Source organism: Chionomys nivalis, chromosome 19 (genome assembly GCF_950005125.1).
Source record: "Chionomys nivalis chromosome 19, mChiNiv1.1, whole genome shotgun sequence".
NCBI lineage: Eukaryota > Metazoa > Chordata > Mammalia > Rodentia > Cricetidae > Chionomys > Chionomys nivalis.
In genome coordinates, this window is record NC_080104.1 from 19,289,490 (window position 1) to 19,310,806 (window position 21,317).

General features: G+C 43.7%; 1 protein-coding gene across 1 annotated transcript; it reads right to left on the reverse strand.

The window, feature by feature from the left end:
* Positions 1-226: 226 nt before the first annotated feature.
* On the reverse strand, positions 227-6,823 carry Il17f (interleukin 17F). The gene is made up of 3 exons (XM_057752025.1): positions 6,797-6,823; positions 2,348-2,568; positions 227-464 (listed from the first exon to the last, which is right to left on the reverse strand). Exons 1-3 carry the CDS (start codon positions 6,821-6,823, stop codon positions 227-229), a joined length of 486 nt encoding a protein of 161 aa, XP_057608008.1.
* Between the last annotated feature and the right edge of the window lie 14,494 nt (positions 6,824-21,317).

The following is a 21,317-nucleotide window of genomic DNA, read 5'->3' on the forward strand; positions in this document are numbered from 1 at the left end:
GCTCGAAAGTTAACACTATATCTAACAGCTAACACTATATCTAACAGTTAACACTATATCTAATAATAAAGTTAACACCATACCTAACAGAGCTTCAAGAATACCATGCACATCTTACTAAGAGTCCTAGGAAGCAGAGAGACTTGAATATAAAGCTTTATGCAGAGCGCTGGATAAAGACAGGCATTTCCTCAGCTTCTTCAGCCGAGTTAAACGCGAAGCTTTGTCAGGCTGCGCGGCGGACTATGGGCTTGACGCAGGTGCAGCCGACCTTCACCCGCATCTTCTCCAGCCGGAAGGAATTAGGACAGCCCTGGGGCTCCCTCCGGAGGACCAGGATCTCTTGCTGGATGGCGACGGAGTTCATGGAGCTGTCTTCCTGCCCCTGCGCATTGATGCAGCCTGAATATCTGCACTGGGCTTCAGCAATCTCCGAGGGGAACCGGTGGGGGTCTCGGGTGATGCTGAAGAAGAAAAAAAAAGCAAAACAGGATGTTGAGGCCGGGAGAGGAAGAGAGAAGGGCTCAGTAGCACTGGGTGTTCCCCGCCAGGGGAGGTTCTGAGTTACACAAGAGAGCGGCACAGGCTCTAGATTCTTGAACCAAGATCTAGCTGTTAAGTAACTTCCTATGCCCCAGATGCCTCCACCATAAACAGGGCTTATCGTCACATTATCTTCTCAATCTCAGGGAATTGTCGAGGGTTCTGCATAGTATGAATGCATGTAAAGCAACCCCATAAATAACGTTAGGGTTTTGTTCGTATTAGGCCTACATTTTGTTTGTATTGTTATCATCACAATTATTGCATGTCCTTTAAAGAGAAATCGAACATCACTAGTAGGTCTTCCAATGTACAATCTATAAAACTCACTGCTTCCCCAAGGTCCAAACCAGGAGCAGAAGGAGAGAGAGCACGAGCAAGGAACTCAGGGCCATGAGGGGTGCACCCACACACTGAGACAATGGGAATGTCCTTTCGGGAACTCACCAAGGCCAGCTGGACTGGGTCTGAAAAAGCATGGGATAAAACCGGACTCACTGAACATAGCGGACAATGAGGACTACTGAGAAGTCAAGAACAATGGCACTGGGTTTTGATCCTACTGCACGTACTGGCTTTTTGGGAGCCTAGACTGTTTGGATGTTCACCTTAATAGACCTGGAAGGAGGTGGGAGGTCCTTGGACTCCCCACAGGGCAGGGAACCCTGACTGCTCTTAGGGCTGATGAGAGAGGGGGAGTTGATTGGGGGAGGGATATGGGAGGCGGTGGCGGGGAAGAGACAGAAATCTTTAATAAATAAATTAATTAATTAAAATAAATAAATAAATAAAACTCACTGCTTGGAAAGGACAATCTCCCTCAATTGCTCTCTTGATCTGCACCTTTGTCTGGAGCAGGCAGCCCAGCCGGCTCGCCACAGTGCACAAACCCCTCATGAAGGAAGGGAGCTATGCAGCAGCCCCAAAGCACTGCTTTGTGTCTGGGGATTCGTTTTTTATTATGTCTTTGAAAAGTATAAGGGTGTGCTAAGTGTTCCAAGGGCCTATATCTCAAGACAAAGTCACAAGATTCTACCCCACACAGCTGACATCTATGTTCCAAGTTGAGTTTTCTTCCACACACATCCCTTACCCTTGCTACTCAAAGAGTGACATCTACTCGGAGCAGATCCTCAAGCTGACCTCTGGTTTCCACTTAGCCTCACACAGTGGTAATATCGCAGGCTGAAAACTACTAAGACTTTCAACCACACAGGTGAACCCAGGCAAGAAAGCAAGAAAAAGCTGAGTTACCAGAAAAAGTGGAATTTCTATTCAAAAGGATAAATCAGAAGCCAGGCATAGTGTTGCATGCCTGGAATCCCAGAACTCAGAAGGCTGAGGGAGAAGGATAACCATAGATCTGAAGTTAGCCTGAGCTACCAAGGAAGTTCTAGGGCAACCTGGGCTACAGAGTGAGACCTCCATCTCAGAAAGAGAGCAAATGTGAGTGCTGAGTACTCAGGAGAATGAGGCTTCACAGTCAAAAGAATTTAGAACACATTTCTTTTCCTTTTCTTTCTTTTTTTATTGTTTTGTTTGGCTTTTTCAAGACAGGGCTTCACTATGTAGTTCTGGCTGTCCTGGAACTCACTGTGTAGATCAAGCTGGCCTTGAACTCAGAGATCTACCTGCCTCTGCCTCCTGAGTGCTGGGATTAAAGTCATGAACCTCCACATCTGCACATTTTCCAATGGAATATATATACGTGTGTGTGTGTATGTAGGTATATGTATACATATATATATATATATATATATGTATATACATATATGTGTGTGTGTGTATTTCTTCCCTGACTTACTTGTAATCCCACGGGGAGGTGGAGCGGTTCTGGAAGTCATGCGAGACAGAAACACCCTTGTTTTGATTGAAGATGCGGAGGTCAACTCTCACACTGTTATCCTCCAGAGGAGGGCAGTTCCCAACCCTCTGGGGGACAAGAGCCCTTGCTATGCGTTTCTTCTGAGCTGTTACCTCCCTCAGGATGGCAAGCCCCAATATCAACAGCAGCAGGGACTTGACCTGGAAAACAGAGAAGATTACCAAGGGTGAGAGCTGAACCCCAGTCCTGCCTGTGGGGTCTCTTTATGGGATCAAGGTTTCTTCTTTCTGCAGTACAGGTAATCACTGGCAGTGAGAACAGTCATACCTAATGTTATCAAGGTGCAAAACAGAAAAACTGGTGATTAAAACCCTCTTGAATTTTATCTCCCGCTTTATATACCAGAAAGCCTTCCTCCAGGACATCCCTCCAAGGTCTACCCTACCACCAAGGCCCTATTCATAATATGTAGTTCAATGAGAAGTACATTTATCAACATGAAATACTAAAGATGTTATCAGTTATCACTCAAGAAGCATTTTTTATGCTCTCTAGAAAGGTGTTATCTGTGTTCATATCAGACCTGCTGGAGTGAAAGCTTCCTGTTAGAGACTGTGCACAGCAAGGGTGTTCCATGAAACCTTTCTGAATGAATGAAAGAATGGATAAGGGGATGAATGAACAGGGCGACACAGTTAAATTAAACAACATGGTTGAGCTCAGCTCACTGAGGAAAAGATTCTGCAAAAGCAACCAAAGCGAACCTCCAATTATCGATGCTAACTGAAAGCAGCAGAGGCACTAATGGCGCACATCGGCACAGAATAGAAGCCATTTCTTTAAACTCGGGCATTTGTATTTTCTATACGAACACTGAAATATCGGTTTATCTGGTGTTACAAGAACGCACAAAGAAAGTACTCCATGAAGACCTACCCACAAGAGGAGCCAGGCACTCCAGCTTCCCTTTGTTGTGACTATCCTCTGCCCACACCACCATCCCTGCTTGACCATCACTGGGGATGGACAGAAAAGCTGAAACCGGCATTGTTCAGGTTCATACTGTGTAGATAGGGAAAGTGATGGTGTGCGTGTTGATTTAAAAGACCTGCGGTGGTGGCGCACGCCTTTAATCCCAGCACTTGGGAGGCAGAGGCAGGCGGATATCTGTGAGTTCGAGACCAGCCTGGTCTACAAGGGCTAGTTCCAGGACAGGCTCCAAAGCTACAGAGAAACCCTGTCTCGAAAAACCAAAAAAAAAAAAAAAAAAAAAAGACCTGCATGTTGTTTCATTTATGCTGGATGCAAGAAATGCACAGAACAAGCAGAAAGGTCATGGAAGCTGCTATCCCAAGACCACCGGTAATAAAGGGAAATCAAATGCAGGATGGGGCAGATTTGCCTCCAGATAATCAGCAGTCATGTGATTTCACCTCCGCAATCATTCTTTCACTCCGTAACTGGCCTTAGGGCCGCAGTGTTGTGGTTTGGGGCATTATCTCTGAGTCAACTGTGTGGAGTCCAGAACTCAAGTCTCGAACTCACGCGCCACAGTGACTTGGTTTCCTATATTCACATAAATCCCAAAGATATCCGTTAGGGTTTGATTCAGGTAATCACTGTTGGCTTTGGACTGATGTTACACATATTGTGTGTGAGATGGGTGTGGAATGTAGTCTTCACAAGTGCTTGGAAGTTTAGAAAACATAGTCACACACCTACCAACCACCTAGTTAGGTTTCTTAAGTAAATTTCTTCTCTGAGCCTCCTCTTGTGTATCATGAGTCACTTCCACTTTTCATTATCAAGACTGAAAGTCCCTATAACTTGGGTTAGGTGATGCCCTCCAGAGGCTGATATGTGGTCTCATTGGAGGAAGTGTGTCACTGGAGTACGCTTTGATGTTTTCCAAGTCTTATATCATCCTCAGTTAGCTCTTTCAGCCTCGTGCTTGTGTCTCAAGATATATATGCTCTCAGCTACTAGTTCAGGACCATGCCTACCTGCCTGCAGCCAGGATGATCATGGAGTCAACCCTCAGAAACCGGAAGCCCCAAAGTAAGCACTTTCTCTCACATGTTGCCTCCTGGTGTTACTTTATCACAGCGATAGGAAAAAGAGACAACTGCTGTGCCCCTAACAAGTCATTACTATTTCACTCAATGTTCTTGGAGTGTTTTAGAAAACCCTCTGTAGACACTGGGTTCTACCCACTGTCTCATGAAGCAGACAAAACTCATTCTACTTATCTAACCAGCATTTCCCAGCCTCTTAATGTCTACAGGCTCCACCTTCCTTGGTGACGCTTGGTCACATCAATTCTACAATTCTACTACAATTCACATCAATCTTAGCTGTGTGTCATTACAGGAGTGAAGAATTCTAAATATCTGCCCCCTGCATCTGGAAGAGAGAGGCACTTGAAAGCCCCATGGCCTTTATCAGGAAATCACATACTATCAGAAATCACTGCTTGCTTCTTGTCGGTGTCCTTTTTAGTGTTTTTGAGCTCTGATAAGGCTGGTGCCGAGTCAAAGACTGAGACAAACAATACTTCCCAGGGAAGTTGAGAGTGTTTTATAGGCTCGGATTTTTATATCCCACCTGTAAAGAAGATTGATAAATAGGGTTCTCATCCTGTAGAAGGGGAAGCAGGCAGGAGGACACTAAAGCTGTGGGAGAACAGTCATAGACTCTGAACCCTTTCAGCGGAACTTTGTACCTTACTCCAGTGTGAGCCCAGCTGCGAGAACATCTGCACATTGCCCCTACACTCACCTGTCATCTGTAACCTCCCCAGGCAGGGATGGGCTACAGGACCTGGTCAGCTCTAAGCTCCAGCCAGACTGACCTCAATTACCATCAAGTGTGTCCTCTCTGCTTGCCCCTTCTAACCCAGTCCCATTCCCATGTTACTTCCACTGCCATGCTTCTTGCTGACAATTCAACTGATTCTCCCCCCTCCCCCAAAGAAATAGACATGGTTTGAAACATTGAACTATGCAAATGATTAGCTCTGACACAATGGTGTTAGGTTAAGAATCTTGCCTCTCAGGGCTGGAGAGATGGCTCAGGGGTTAAGAGCATTGACTGCTCTTTCAGAGGTCCTGAGTTCAATTCCCAGCACCCACATGGTAGCTGATAACTGTCTGTAACTCCAAGATCTGACACCTTCACAGACAAACATGCAGGAAAAAAAAACACCAATGCACATGAAATAAAAGTAAATAAATTATTTAAAGAAGAAAAAAGAACCTAGCTAGCCTTTCTGTCATCCACAAAGAAGCACACTATTGCTAGGCCAGTCTCAGTTCGGCATTGCAGGATTTAATGACAGCAAACAAAAAGCAGATGGCTGAGCTCCTTTTCACTATGTAATGGGGAAAATGTTAATTGTCTGTTTCTGTGGTTTGATGAGGGTGTCTGAGCCAGGATTCATAGCACACTCCTATAGTCCCTGCACTCCGGAGAGTGAGGCAGAAGGAACGCCAATTGCAGACCAGCCTGAATGACATACCAAACCCAAGACTAGCCTGGGCCACACAGGAAGATCTTGTCTCAAAAAGCAAAACATACAACAAAAACAATAATATTAAGAATTAACATTTACATGGCCTATTCTACCTTTTGTCTCTTACAGCAAATTAGAGTGCTCAAATTAACTAAAAACTAAGCATCCATGATCTACCTCACAAATAGAGATTCATCACAATATATCAGTTATCCCTTCCCAAACCACTATAAAGGAGACAATGTCAATATGTTGCTGTACAACTGCGCAAAGTCGATTCACAAAAGTCAGTGACTAACACCAAATCCCACATTAGCAGGTAGCAGGGCCAAACCTGTGACTTCAAAGCCTCTGTTCCTAAATACTGTGCTTTGGTGGCCTGCTGTAATCTCTAAAATAGCAAACTGACAATCAAACAAAAACCACCATTGTCAGAGAACAGGCGCTGTTTATAAAAGCCAAGATTTTTGAAGTTGCAAGACTCATAGAAGGAAAATCAGAAGACCATCAGAACCAATAACACAGCGTGGGATTTCCTAAGCCTGGTCCATGTGCCTCTATAGCAAACCCTTCCCAGGTTTATCAGATTAATGGCAGGCACGATTCTAGTTGTGAGCGGTGAGGAGTAGAGTTCTAGTCCTCATTAACGCTCCACTAGCTTCTACAAGGAATAAGACCATGCATATTAATTAATGAATGAATCCAGTATCAAGGATATGAAAAACTTCTCCAGGAGATATCTGAAAGTTTAACTGGACGGTTCTGCTTCCTCCACTCAAAGTACTACCATAGTTAACCTTGTCGTTTTCAAAAGAACTAGTTCACAGAAGACTCGGAGAAAATCTAAAGCCTTGGAAATCTACCTTTCATAAAGTGCAGACGCAGTTACCCTCACCCTAGATACCAGCACCACTCACCACAGCTGTCTCGCGTGGGCTCTTCATGCTTGTTTCCAGCGGGCTGCCTCTTTGCTCAGGAAACACTTTCTTCTGAGCACACCTCCCTGGGTATGTCAACGACGGGACCCGTCGGTTTTATAGTAATCACTGTCCCTGTTTCCATTGACCTCCTTACTATTTGTAACTTGTGGTTGACCCAGAGTTACTGACGAATGCAGGTTTTTTTTTTTCTACTCCACTTCCTGAAGGGGAACCTAAGGGGGACCCTAAAGGGGATGACGGAAAATGGACCCATCTTCCTTTCCTTCTACTCCCCCCTTTCCTCTCTCAGTATCTTCACGACAGAGGTGAACCGAGTCACAGATTACTGTCACAATCTTTAATTCTTCCGCAAATCGTCAACATTCTTGTCACGTACTGTGGCTTCTACTTTCAGGTCAGGCAAGAGAATCCCTGGTTGACATGAGGGTAAAGTCATCCTTACCAAGGCTTGGTTTTAAACACTGCGGATGGGAAAATCAAACCAAAGAATGACTGGTGCCGAAGAGATGCAGAAATTACATCCACAGGTAGTTTTGGGGTTTCCCTAAACTCATTGTTTTAACCCTCTGACTAGACCCCGACTGTGCTTAACAAATAATGAATCACACAATAGATGTGACTATTAGTTAACTTTCATTGGGGACCGTTGTTGTTAGTGAAGTGAATCACAAACAGAAGACTTGACATGCTTTGGGGCATAGTTTGTGGACTTGCGTGAAATTCGTTTGTCTATGTTCAGATCAAGGCAATGAGCATTTGTCAAGCACAGGCATTTATGCTACGGAAACACAATCATTTCCCTCTCTCAAAACCAGCAGCTTACTTCTTAAAAAAATTTTATTCCTGGAGTCTGGAGAGGTGGCTCAGGAGTTAAGAGCACTGGCTGTTCTTCCAGAGGACCCAAGTTCAATTCCCAGCACCCACATGGCAGTTTACAACTGTCTGTGATTCTAGTTCCAGGGGGTCCAACACCCTCACACAGGCATACCTGGAGACAAAACATCAATGCATATGAAATAAAAATAAGTAAACTTAAAAATTTTCTACACTTTGATCAGTTATGAGCCTGTGTCAATTACCATCAACTACAAAATGAAGCTTCCTCAAATGCAGGGAGTGGGGGTGGATTTGATCAAAACTATATATTTGTGTATAAAATTCTACAACCAAAATTCTTAACAATCAGGTAAATGTGCACATTTTCCTTCCCAAGTTCAGAGTATGGTCTAGAACGCAAAACTGTTGTTGTCCGTTGTCAACATGTTTGACTAAATCTCCATTAACTGGAGGGCATCCAGCACTGATCACAGTTCTGCTAGGGCATGCCGTACAACCACATGGCTCCTGTCTTTGTCTGTGGAGGCTTGTGTCCTTCTCTGTGGCTGTCAGAAGTTCACCTCCCACCAGATGACTCTCCAGTGTCCTCTCTGACATTTCTCTCTCCTCATTCTTGGTAAGATCAAATCCCATCTGTCTTTTGCCTGCTTCTGGTCAGGATGGTTCTCTAGGATATTAATAAATATGGGTCTCTTCAGCCCCTCCCCAAATGCACATTCTCAAATATGCAATCTACATCACACGGTATAGTTTTTGTGCACACGCAGGGTCCATACAAGTGCTTCAGCCAGACTGAAATCCCCATGCTTCTCTCACAGAGACATTTAAGGCTTCATCACATATGACAGCTCATGAGCACAGTGAAACTGGCTTCGTGAAGGCTAGCAGCATGCTTTTAGATTTCAACTTTCGCTTATATCCTTCATGCTATCAAACCAATATATGAGTGAGGCTCTTAATTCTGGGATAAATTGAGTAAACTGAGGCATTCACTACTCCTTCTGGATCTGCACCATCTGCCAAAGGGTTGTGTGTTGATGGCTCGCTGACCACTGCAGCACAGTTCAGAAGTAGGAACTCGGGAAGTGGGTTTGACAACTTTTTATTTATAAGTTTATAGATTTTTTTTTTTTAATTTCTACTTATTAGCTTTAAGGCGAATTATTTAGAACTCTGATATTGGCTATATTATACACAGAGAGATAAATTTTTGACTAGCATATAAAATAATAGACCTCATTATGACATTCTTCCGTTTGTTTGGGGTTTTTATTTTGGTTTTTTTCAAGACGGGGATCCTCTGTGCAGTCCTGGCTGTCCTGGAACTTTCTCTTTTTTAAAAAAAAAAAAAAAGATTTATTTATTCATTTATTATGTATACAGTGTTCTGTCTGCATGTGCATCTGCAGGCCAGAAGAGGGCACCAGATCTCATTACAGATGGTTGTGAGCCACCATGTGGTTGCTGGGAATTGAACTCAGGACCTCTGGAAGAACAGCCAGTGCTCTTAACTGCTGAGCCATCTCTCCAGCCCATGGAACTCTCTTAGTAGATCAGGCTGGCCTCGATCTCAGAGATCCACATGCTTCTGCCTCCTGCATGCTAGAATGAAAGATGTGTGCCACCACTGCCTGGCTTCATTATGAAATTCTTATGGATGTATTAAATTTATAACTTAATGGACTATGAGAAAATGACAGAAATTCTGATAGATAGGGACTAATAAGAGGAAGTGGGTGACCGGAAGAATAGATTTGAGGACTATATTTTATTCCAGGTCTTTCCTTCTCTCCTTCCGTCCCTCCCTCCATTCACATTTTCCTTTGGAGACAGTATGAAGTGAACAGCTTTCCCCTCAAAAAAACCACACAATGTTCTTGCCTCATCCTGGCTGAAAAGCATGGTGTCACATGATCATACACTGAAACCGCTGAAACCGTGAGCCAAAATAAGTCTCTATGCCTTTAGGTTGATTGCTAGATGTGTTGCCACAGCAACAGAAGGCTTGTTACCATGCCCACTTTCCTCAGGAGTCTCTTCCTTCATGGATGTGCTTTAGTGCATAGAAGAGTATAAGAGCCACCCTGAAAGGAAGAGCTTAAAACACCAGACTGACTACGGGACGGTGTGCTGGATTGCAGCCGCAGAGGAAGAGTAAAACACACCTTCCATGTGAAGGAAGCAGCACTGACTTTCATGTCTGTGCTCAAAATGCTGTCTGCTGCAGAGGGAAAACAGCTTACCAGGTTGCCAAACTGATAGCTGCCTAGCACCAACACATCCAGATCTTTAATCTAGCCTGTATCGATTCAGCAGTTCTTCCCAGGTAAATCAGGTGTTTATACCATCTGATAAGCCAATAGCCAACTCTGGTGCGTGCACTTCTCTAACCTTGGACCCCACTAGCCTTGAGCGCCTCAGAAATGCCCGAGGGCTGTTGTTCTGCAAGCAGTCCACACTCAGCTCCGGAGTGCACAGAGAGCCAGCAATAGAAAACTGCTATCCCAGGAGTGGCTTACACGCAGCTCACCTGTGAAAAACAGTATTTTAGCCAATATGCCCTACTATGTGCTTGGAGTCATATTCCAGGAATGCTTTCTGTGGGCTATTGTTCCAGGTAAGAGTCTGTACTAAAGTCTGTACTATTATAAATTTGTATTAAGAAGTTTAAAATGTGGTTATACAGTGAAAACCATCACGCATATATTAAATAAAATAGCAGCATGAAAATTGATGGTGATCTCGATGGCATAAATTTAAACATTTAATTTTACAAATCCAACTTCAAGAAACTTTATCCTCATTCTATACAACTGAATCTGGTCTGCTAGAGGAAGATGGCTTGGTGGGTAAGAAAACTTGCTGTGAAAGCACGGAGACCTAAGTTCGAATCTTCAGCACCCACATAAAGCTGGGTATACTTATAACCCCAGAATCAAGGGACAAAGTCAGATCGGTTCTGGGAACTTGTTGACCAGCCAGCCTGGCCAAAATACAAGCTGTAGGCTCAGGGAGAGACTTACCTCAAAATAATAATAACAGCAACATAGAAAATGATAGAGGAAGACTCTAAAAGCCATTCTCTGACCTCTGTGTGCGTGAGTCCCAGCACACAAGTGTAAATGCACTACAGTACACACACACAGAGAGAGAGAGAGAGAGAGAGAGAGAGAGAGACTGCTATAGCAGAGGAGCATATCTGAAAACACAGAAATTAATGTCTGAAAACGAGGCACTAACATAACAAAAGCTTAAACAATTTAATTGTACTTGAGGCAGTTAAATTACAGGCCAGATAAATGATAATCTATGCTCTATAACACAATGCATTTGGTAAAAAAAAAATACAATACTTGAAAGGCAGATATTGTATCTAATGAATTTGTATCCTCAAAGAAAGAGATTAGAAACCAGAACCTTGTTTGTCTATGTGAGACTTTTCTGAATTGACGAAAGTTACACAACCAAGAAATTCAATTCAGAGCAGGCCTGAAAGGCTTGCAAACAGAGAATTGAGTCCAGAAATCTACAGTCCTGTAAGATGGGAAAGAAACATCTGCTCCTACCCACCAAAAGTAAAAGACAATTGCAAAAAGGCTTCTGAAGAAAGGCACAGACACACCCCTCAGCCAAACAAATTTCCCAAGGATGAAAATCAGAAGGAAGCATGAAATAACTGGATGCAGGAACTCAGATAAAATGTGTGTGAATGCTTTTCTAGTAATCTTTCACTAAGTCAAGAGAGGAAGGGAGAGATGTGGGAATGCAGGAAGAAACATAGGTGCTGTGGGACAATGGTCTTGAACCCTGTAAAGATTTGTTACTTTCACTGGTTTAATAAAATGTTGATTGATCAGTAGCCAAGCAGGAAATATGGGGAGTGATCAAAATAGGAGAATTCTGGGAAGAGAAAGGCTCAGTCTGCAGTCATCACCCAGACACAGAGGAAGCAAGATGAGAAGGCCAAACTGATAAAAGCTACCAAGTCATGTGGCTGACACAGACAGGAATTGTGGGTTAATGCAAGTTATAAGAGTTAATAATAAGGCTGGAGAGATGGCTCAGAGGTTAAGAGCACTGACTGCTCTTCCAGAGGTCCTGAGTTCAATTCCCAGCAACTACATGGTGCCCTCTTCTGGTCTGCAAGCATACATGGAAAGAATGTTGTATATGTAATAAATAATTAAAAAAAAAGAGTTAATAATAAGCCTGAGTTAATAGGCCAACTAGTTTATAATTAACGTAAGCCTCTGTGTGTTTCTTTGGGACTGAATGGCTGCAAGACCATGCAGGACAGAAACCTCTGTCAACACATAGGTGTTCTGAGAACTGTGCTTCAAAAGAAAATTCTAACATACGTAAGAAATTTCTCAACTTTTGCGAGCATTCGAGCATTCACAAAATTACCCAGGAAGTGATTCCCATACCCTAACCATCAAGGGGCAAGTATGAAAGCCCTAGCAAAGATTCTTTATCAACACTATTTTATATGCATCAAAGAGATTACTAGGAGGGGAAAAAACTAATTTTCAGGTACCACCAGGAACCAGAGAGTAAAACTAAAGTGAGCTCCTTCCAAATCCAGAACCCAAGTTCCAATCCTGTGATAATATGTATGTCAAGCATAAGGAGTACCTGTGACCCAGCCAAGCAAAATGTCAAAGCTACAAATCCAAACCCAAATAAATACATGCTCATCTCCTATTCTTCTTTCCAAATTGAAATATTTATTGTTGTTTTCCTGCTTCTGTTTTATCTGTGCAGTTATCTATCTAATGACCTACTGTATATCAGCCAGACGGTCAGATGTTTTGTAATAAATGCTAGGTTTGCACTAGATACTCTAATTGAGTGATTGGTATCATAGGGTGCTTTTTCTTAGGGAAGACGTCAAAACACTGTGAAAATGGAGAACAAAGTGTTTGATGGAAGGAGAGGTAGACACTGGAAGGCGCTAATACATTCATCAAAAAGCTGTTCTCTGCTTCCAGGAATATGGTGTCGCTTTTTTCCCCCCTCCTTACTCTTTGTCTTGCTCTGGCCCATGAAATGTGTGTGAGTCACTTCCAGGCAAAAGAATGTAAAACCCATGTGTCATTCACCATGACTTTCTTCTTCTGCCTCAGGGATTGTGGGACTGTGTGGGGAAATGATAAGGTGGCAAGAGTGGGTCCCCTCCATCAGCCTGCATCTTCAGAGCTGGGTCAGTGAGCTGTCTCCCAGCTGACCCACATTGGGCACGGCAGCAGGGCATCTGGGCTCACAAACTACTGGGACCCAGGCATTATTTATTTGTCTCCTATCCTAATCCAAGCAGACTGGTGGGGACATTCAAGGAATTTAGTCTTTTCTGTTTCCTTTTGCTTTTTATCTGAGCTCTGATTTCTCATAAAACAAGACAAACAATTTCATCATATACTAAATTTAAAGGGTATTATAAATTAGATTTAAATTCAAACTTTAGACTGAGGTCTTTTATTATCTTATTCACAAACAAAAGTTGATAGTATATTATTTATTTTAACCCTGTGTTTATCCCCTAGTGATTTATTTTCCTGGACATTATATATTTATGTCAAAGTCAGACTAGAATGACATCAGAATATCCTGAATTTTATTCTCTAACCCCGTGCTTCTTGCATCTTGTTACTCCCTCAAGCCAAAGATTCTTCTTTTTCTTAGGTTGTTTGAGCTAATTAAATATATAGCTTGTCTTCTTAGTCCCTAGCACAAGAAATCCAGACTCCATTTCCTCTAGACACTTTAGCCCTGGGTCTCCTATTGAATATAAAGATGTAGAGATGTGATTGATAGTCCCTGTAGACCCCACCACATCCACATAATCCTTTCTTCCCAATATAATGTAGGGGAATAATTCCAGTTTCAGGGTTCTTTGTTAATTTTTTTTTAATTTGGTTGAAATAAATAATGAACCTCATCATGTGTTTTTTAGAAGCAACACCAGGTCACAGTTCACTGTGACTGACTAACATGTCTCTGTCTCTCCCTCTTTGTAGAAACAAGATTTCTCTATTGCTTTGAACTCAGATTACTATGGAGACCAGGCCTCCCTCAAAAGCACACTGCTGGCCTCCGAGTGTGCCCCTATGCCCAGCCAGCCCTTCCTTTCAAGCCTATTGATTATTTGTCACATAAAGAAGCTGTGCATGAGTCTCCATGTGCTGATGTTTCTGAGACTAGGAATCACTGAGTGTGAGCTAAAGAACGAAACCACAGAAGCCTGCTTTCCCTTCTGCCTTTGCGGCTCTGGTTTTCTCCTTCTGCCTTTCTTCTTTAGTCTTTCTCTCTCTCCTCTCTGGTAAAGGGTTGGTGGGCCGGCAAGGTATTCACAGGATAGAGTGGTGGCCTCGCACACACAAAGCTCTGGAGTATCCCTAGCATGGCCACAAACGAGGTGCGGTGCTTCTTGCCTGCAATCACAGCCCTGAGCAGGTGAACACTCAAAGTTCAAAAGTTCTAGGTCACACTAGGCTGCATAGGGAGCTAGAGATCCTGCCAGAGACCAAGTCAGGAGTGAAAAAGAAGGTGGAGGAGAGAGAAGGGAAAACAAAGGAACTGAGGCAGGGAGGAAAGGAAAAGGGAGGGAGAAAAAAGGGAAAGGCAGAGGCAGAGAGGAGGAAAGACAGACTTGATGTAAGGGAGGAGACAAAAGAAAAATAAGAAAGAAAAGCAAGAACAGAGTTTCGGCAGAATGCAGAGACAGAACCCTGGGTGGAAGAAGTTATAGGTCACTGGAGAAAGGTCCAATTTGGGCGAGGGCAAACTCTCTCAGATCTCTGTGGAGACCACGGCTTTGCACTTCTGTTTCCTTGTTAGCAACAGTTTATTAAGCATCCACTCTGGACAGGGTAAGGAGAAGAAAAATAAAAAGCAAGAAAGACTAGTGAGATGGCTCCGTGATTAAGAGAGCTGGCTGCCTTTGCAGAGGACCCAGGTTCAAGTCCCAGTGCCACACGATGACTCACAACCATCCATAGCTTCAGTTCCAAGAAATATGATACCCTCTTCTGGCGCAAGGCACACACGCAGTGCACAAACCCATATATTTGCAGGCAAAACACTCGTGTACATAAAATAAAGTGAAGATGTCATTTAAATGGTTGTGTGCCATTTAAATCAAGAAAGCCACCATAATGGTGCTCTATCACCAACTACACTAAGTCAAGCTTGGCTTTAAGAAAAGGTTGATAAAATTGGGACACGGTAAAGAGAAGGAGCTGAGTATTATACTGGAGAAATACAGATGTCTTCTAAATCCAGGGGAGCTGTGCACTTTGTGGTAGATCAGACAGCATTGCTGTTTCAGAGAGAATTTACCTGTGGTCCTTTAGGGACTTTATTTTTTATTTATTTACTTATTTTAGTTTTTCAAGACAGGGTTTCACTGGAGCTCTGGAGCCTGTCCTGGAACTAGCTCTTATAGACGAGGTTGGCTTCAAATTCACAGAGATCCGCCTACCTCTGCCTCCCAAGTGCTGAAATTAAAGGCGTGCACCACCATCGCCTGGCTCCTTTAAGAATTTTAAAGACAGAGCCTCTTCCAGGATAGATGGCACAGCATAAAGTCCTTGTGCATAAAAACAACAGAAATTTGAGTTAGCCCTGGAAGGAAATGAGATCTCAGCTGACATACCCCTAGTGTCTGAGTTGACAAGGGGTTTTGGAGGTACAAGTTTAGGATTCAGACCATTTCCAAACAAACCTACATTGTGCTTTCATAGCATGGGGGTTCTACAAGTAAGGTTACACACTGAAACACAAAACAGTCTTATGATGTCTACACAGAGCAAAGCGATACAGAGAAGACAAGATCATCTCAGGAGGAAGTCAACCAGCACCAAGATTTGGTATGAGAAGCTCAGACTGCTACCTCAAGCCTGCCATCTAGAAAGACCTTTTTACCCAGTGTTGGGTCTCAAAACCATCTAACTTATTAGTCCCGGTGAGCCTATCTGAAAGTGAAGGCTCCATTTTCTTTCTCTTGTCTTATTTATTTATTGATTTAGGTTTTTTGAGACAGGTCTATGTAGTCATGACTGTCTTGAAACTCGCCGTGTAGATCTCGAACTCACAAATATCCACCTGTCTCTGCCACCCAAGTTCCGAGATTAAAAGTGTGAATCACCACGTCCAGTAGAGACTTCATTTTCATCAGCTACCTGAGTAGCCACATCACAGACTTCCTGTAGGAAGTCCGAGGTGCCCCAAACTCAAGAATGTTAGAGAAACTGCTGCGTGTCCCATAAAGCCACATCGGGATGTGGTGTGGTTTTCAACACTGGTAAACCCAGTCCGGGTAAATTGAGGCCAGGGACCCATGACTATGCTAGCCTGGTCTACATAGTAAAACCGACACACAGAGCAGGGTAGTGGGTTCGCAGAAGGTGTGACGTTTTCTGAAACTGGGAAACTGACAATCAAACGTCCTTGTAAGTCCGTTGGATAAGAAAAGAGAAATCTTAAGCTCCCTGTACATAAGCATCTTGGCTCTCCTTCTATACTCTGGGTGGTTCTTTGACAAGTATGGGATAAATCTCATGGGAAGGCGAGGCTGATTTGGAGTCCTGGGGTGTTCTATCCTGGTACCACTGCCTGCAGTTGCACTCTGCAGGTTCCGTGCAGCCTTTCACTTGCTCAGCTGCAGGCCGACTTCCTGCTCTGAGCTGGATGCAATTAGTCAGTGCACTGCCCAAGCGCAGGGCCTGGGGAAAGCCCGGCTCACCATCTGTCAATTTAAGGTCGAACACCCTCTAAATGTTCCTGCCTTCCTCCCACCAAATCGCTCCTCGGCGCGTTTCCATCAGGGTTATTGAGGAACCAGGAATCAGCAATTTTTGTCCCTGTACTTTCCCCCAATCAACAATACTGACAAGAAGCGAAGTTTCCGTATTATAAGTCGGGGTGCACTTGGGAGGCAGAGGTAGGCGGATCTCTGTGAATTCGAGGTCAACCTCGTCTACAAGAGCTAGTTCCAGGACAGGCTCCAGAGCTCCAGTGAAACCCTGTCTTGAAAAACTAAAATAAGTAAATAAATAAAAAATAAAGTCCCTAAAGGACCACAGGTAAATTCCCTCTGAAACAGTAATGCTGTAAGTTGGTACACACACAGCAAGGCTGTTCTTCATAGCATTGTTTACAATCACGAAAACTGACAACGTCCAGTTATGCAGGCCTAGGACAGCATATCAAACACATATCAGGGTTGATAACTATGGGTGTTTTCTAGTATTCCACTAATGAAAAGATTCTAGGTTAGAAATAAAAAGGAAAATATTTGAGTTTCTCATAAAAAATTTTAGCCAGCTTCCCAAGAGCAAGTTTCCTAGTAACCCTAGTGCCCACCACAGCCATCAGCTTCATGATATGAAATAGCACATGCCAATCACAGCCATACAGGCTTTGCTGCCCTTGGGGAAAGTTCTTGAGATTTCTCAAAGAGCATCACCTAGCTATGGAAGGGATTGTTTCATCTCCGGACACTGGCACCCAGTCACCCATCATATTAGAAGTCTTGTCCACAAGATGTATCAGTTACAAAGCTCTGACCCCTCCAGCTCAGAGCCCTCCAAACCCTTGCAAGGGAGCATCACAGTACGCCACATAGAGAACTGTAGTTAACCAAGACAGCCCTGAATATGGATTGATTCCGCCACTGACTAGTAAATTATAGCAGGTGTATTAGGATGCTCTTTCTGCTATTATTGTTGCCTACCTTTCTAAATAATTGTTTAACACAAAACTATAGTTTATAACTAAACTTTGCTTGGGAGTACTTTATCAAGTTGATCATGGCTTTGATTCCAGAGACACTCGTGCAAAAGGGCATAGGTTGACCTTCCTACTGCAAGGTTAAATGGTGACACTTAAAGCAGGAAGGCTTGGTTTGCTTACTACAAAAGATACCTGCTGGGACAGCTATTATCAGGATGGCAAATCTCAGCAGACGCTAATATCCTCCTACAGGCTGTGCGAGAATACTCAGGACTTAATAGTAAAAATGTCCAGAAAAGGAATTTAGAATCTTAATTCCCTCCCCTGAGGAGACGGAAGAAAATGGGCTAGGATTCCATGCTGCTTAATACTGAATGAGCTAGACTCCAAGACTCTCCACTGAGGCGTAAACTAGGTTTATATTTCGCAAGTTAAAATGGAATTTAAGTTAGTTTTGTGATCAAATCTTCCTAGGAATTAAATAAAAGCCCTTGAGGTTGTTGCGAACGTCCTGGATACTGCTCACGGAATATGGAGGCATAGAAGCCTCTGCTATGTCTGCTGGTTGTGTCTGCAGCCAATCAATCCAGCTGAAAATACTCCCCAAATAGGCACCTTTTTGACTTATTATTTCTTAAGCAATACACTATAACAACTATTTATACAGCATTTATATGGAATTGGGTATCATTTAGAGATGATTTAAAGTGTGCAATAGGATATATGTAGTGAATCTGCAAGTAAGACACCATTTTACATTAAGGGACTTGGGCTTTCTCAGACTTTCTACAGCTTTGGAATGATTGTACGTAACCAGCTATTGAAATCCTGTTGTGTAGCAGTTTCGAGAGTGAAGCCTTCCCTTTGGTAAGGAAGCTCCTCAAAAAGGAAGGTCAACAGCTCATAATGGCTTCAGGAAGTCTCTGAAACTGACCATATTCATGAGGCCTCTTCTCCAGAGCAGACCACTCAAGCTCCAAAGACTGTCAGGGCAGTCAGGGGGCCTGGAAGAAGCAGTGACTGGCTGAGCTGCCTGCAAGAGGTCAGTTAGAAACAACACTCTCAACCTGCTGTGCTGGCTATAGGCTATGCTGTGTGCTCCAGATCCCCAGCTCTTGTGAGCTGTCATCCATGCTGGGGTGGACTTTGGTGATGAACTATCATTGAGCCATTTCTGCTCCTGTAAGGAAGCCCTCACCCATGTTCCTGTAAGTACCCAATAAAACTAGTTCATTGGTTCATCAAGCTCTTCAGAAGTAGACCCGACTTTGATCTGCTGTGGGCTCCCAACCTAGGATGGGGAGGCATGTGTCTGCGGCATCTCCCCAGGAAGTCTTGTCACACAACAAATACTTTTGTTAAGAAACCATGCACTCTTCTCTAAGGATGTTGCTGGCCTCACTCAGGATGAAGGCAGTGTCAGAGAAAGGTATCTGAACACCTTAATGAAGACTTACTTCCCTTGGGCGCCCTGTAGCTCTCTAGTGACATTTCCTGTGTGATCAGTTCCACTCCCATCTCCACACCCAGAAAACAGTTACAGTGTCCCCAAGGAGAGCAGCAAGGCGGAGCAACCACACAGAGCTGTCCCAAAGACTGAATGGCTGTGGCAGCCAGAGCACAGGTGACTCCCACCTACCCACCTTAGTACATTGACCAAACATTGTGAGTAGGCCTTATCTCAGAAAGTCTGGCATCATGGGGCTGGTATTGCAGAATGCAGACTTCCAAGCACACAAGCGAGGCCTCTCCTCCCCCTGAACTGTAAGGAAGTCCAGTAAACCCACTGGTTTCCCAGGGTGAACTCTGATCTAAGGACCTTAGGAGGTTTCCTGGAAAAAACTCTCCCAGCAGTTGTGAAGATGGATCAGTGGGTAAAATGCTTGCTGTACAACATGAGGACCTGAGTTCAGATCCACAGAACCTAAGTCAAAGCTGGGTGTAACCACAGTCCAGTGAGGCAGACACAGACATATTCTCGGGGGTCCATTGCTCAGCCAGTCAAGTCAGAAATATCCAGCTCTAGGGTCAGTGAGGGAGCTTGTCTCAAGAATAACAATAATGAGGGGGCTGGAGAGATGGCTCAGAGGTTAAGAGCATTGCCTGCTCTTCCAAAGGTCCTGAGTTTAATTCCCAGCAACCACATGGTGGCTGACAACCATCTATAATGGGGTCTGGTGCCCTCTTCTGGTCTGCAGGCATACATACAGACAGAATATTGTATACATAATAAATAAATAAATAAATAAATAAATAAATAAATAAATATTTAAAAAAAAAAGAATAACAATAATGACAAGAATAATAGAAATTATGATGACGGTGGCATGAGAAGCAGTAAGACACTTGATGTCAACCTCTGCATTTCCACATGCACACACATATGCACAAGTGTGCCCCATACACACACGGATACATCTATACAGGCACCATAAACACAGACTTAAAAAAAATCTAAACGTCCAGATCCATTACGACAGTTAATGTAGACTGAATAGTCATCAGGGGGAAAAAAAGTGCAGGAAAGAGGCAGCCAAACCTCTTGATTTTCTTCTCCAGGTTTCCCTGGCCTACCTCACAGGGCTGCTAACACTGCCTGTCACTACAGGAAATAGCAGTCCAATGAGGAAGAGCTGAAGACTCTATCACAAGGAAGGTGCTTTCGCCAGGCCCACACTGCATGTAGAATAGGAACTACCAAGGGACAGAAAAAAGGGGCATGAATTCAAAGAAGATGCTGGCGATTGAACCCAAGGTCCTGTGGAGGAAGCAAAGTAAGCACTCTACCAGAGTTATGTCTCCAGCCCCTAGTAATTTAGTTTTGTGGAACTAGTGGCCCACTTGGCTCGTAAGTAACCTGCACAGATGTAGCCCCATTTTACAGATTACCAAGCTTTTTCTCTAGTTACCTGCGCTGAGTGGCAGACTCAATCCCAGCACCTTTCCCAAACTACTCTGAGAATCACTTTTTTAATCAACATTTCATCCATCCAGGGCCCTATCTATGATGCCCTAATTTCTCAAGACAGGAAAATCTTACTCCTCTAAGCCCCAGAACCTGCTTAGCTACTTCAGATAGTATACCTAAATGTAAGCAGGTTTCTTTGGAATGAGGAATGCAGACAGCTCAGTAGTCTTTTGAAAGCAATGCGTTTTCAACGTTTACTATTTTATTGTGTGTCAGAATAAATAAATATTCATTTATTGCTGAAATGCTGGCGTCAGATGAGGTTGTGAGCAACCCAACATGGGTGCTAGGAACAAAACTCACATCCTGTGCAAGCACACCGTGCACACTTAACATAAGCAGTTAATCTCTGCAGTCCGAACAGCTTAAGCACGGTTTTTCTGAGTCCAAGTCAGTGCATTGCAATAGCTATGTCAAGAGCATCTGGTCACAGGCTGAGCACTGTGTGTGCACGCACATGCACACACATAGGTCACGGTACATGTATAGGTCAGACAACAGCCTTCCAGTTGATTCTTCAACTTTGATGCAGGGTCTCTCACGTGGGCCACACTTGTGCCCATGCTAGATACTCCAAACTAGGTAACCTACGAGCTTCCAACCTCCCATCTCCACCTCCCATCTCACCACAGGAGGGCCCAGGTTACAGGGAGGCGTCAGATCTGGCCTTGTATAAAGCTTTCGGCAATCAGCTTAGGTTATCAGAGTTGCATGACCAGCTTTTATCTAGAGCCATCTTCCTGGTCCCCTACACAGCACTTTTAGGTGTCTGCTGTGGGTACTGCCCAAGGCCTCTAGACAATGACATGATGGTGCCCTTGGTACTTACATCACCGTCTTCTACCTTTTTCTAAGCAGGAGACAGCCAGAGTGGCCCGTGCTCAATGCTCATTACCTTCCCACACTGTGTCTGTTTCCCCAGAGGTGGAAACAGTCTCGCTGAAGGAACCTTTGAGATTT

Bases quoted from the DNA above. Each gene is read 5' to 3' on its own strand.
- Il17f (XM_057752025.1), bottom strand. From the start codon at position 6,823: ATGAAGAGCCCACGCGAGACAGCTGTG. The intron at 2,569-6,796 runs GTGAGTGGTGCT...TCTGTTTTCCAG, and splicing joins GCCCACGCGAGACAGCTGTG to GTCAAGTCCCTGCTGCTGTT. The intron at 465-2,347 runs GTAAGTCAGGGA...TTTCTTCTTCAG, and splicing joins ACCTCCCCGTGGGATTACAA to CATCACCCGAGACCCCCACC.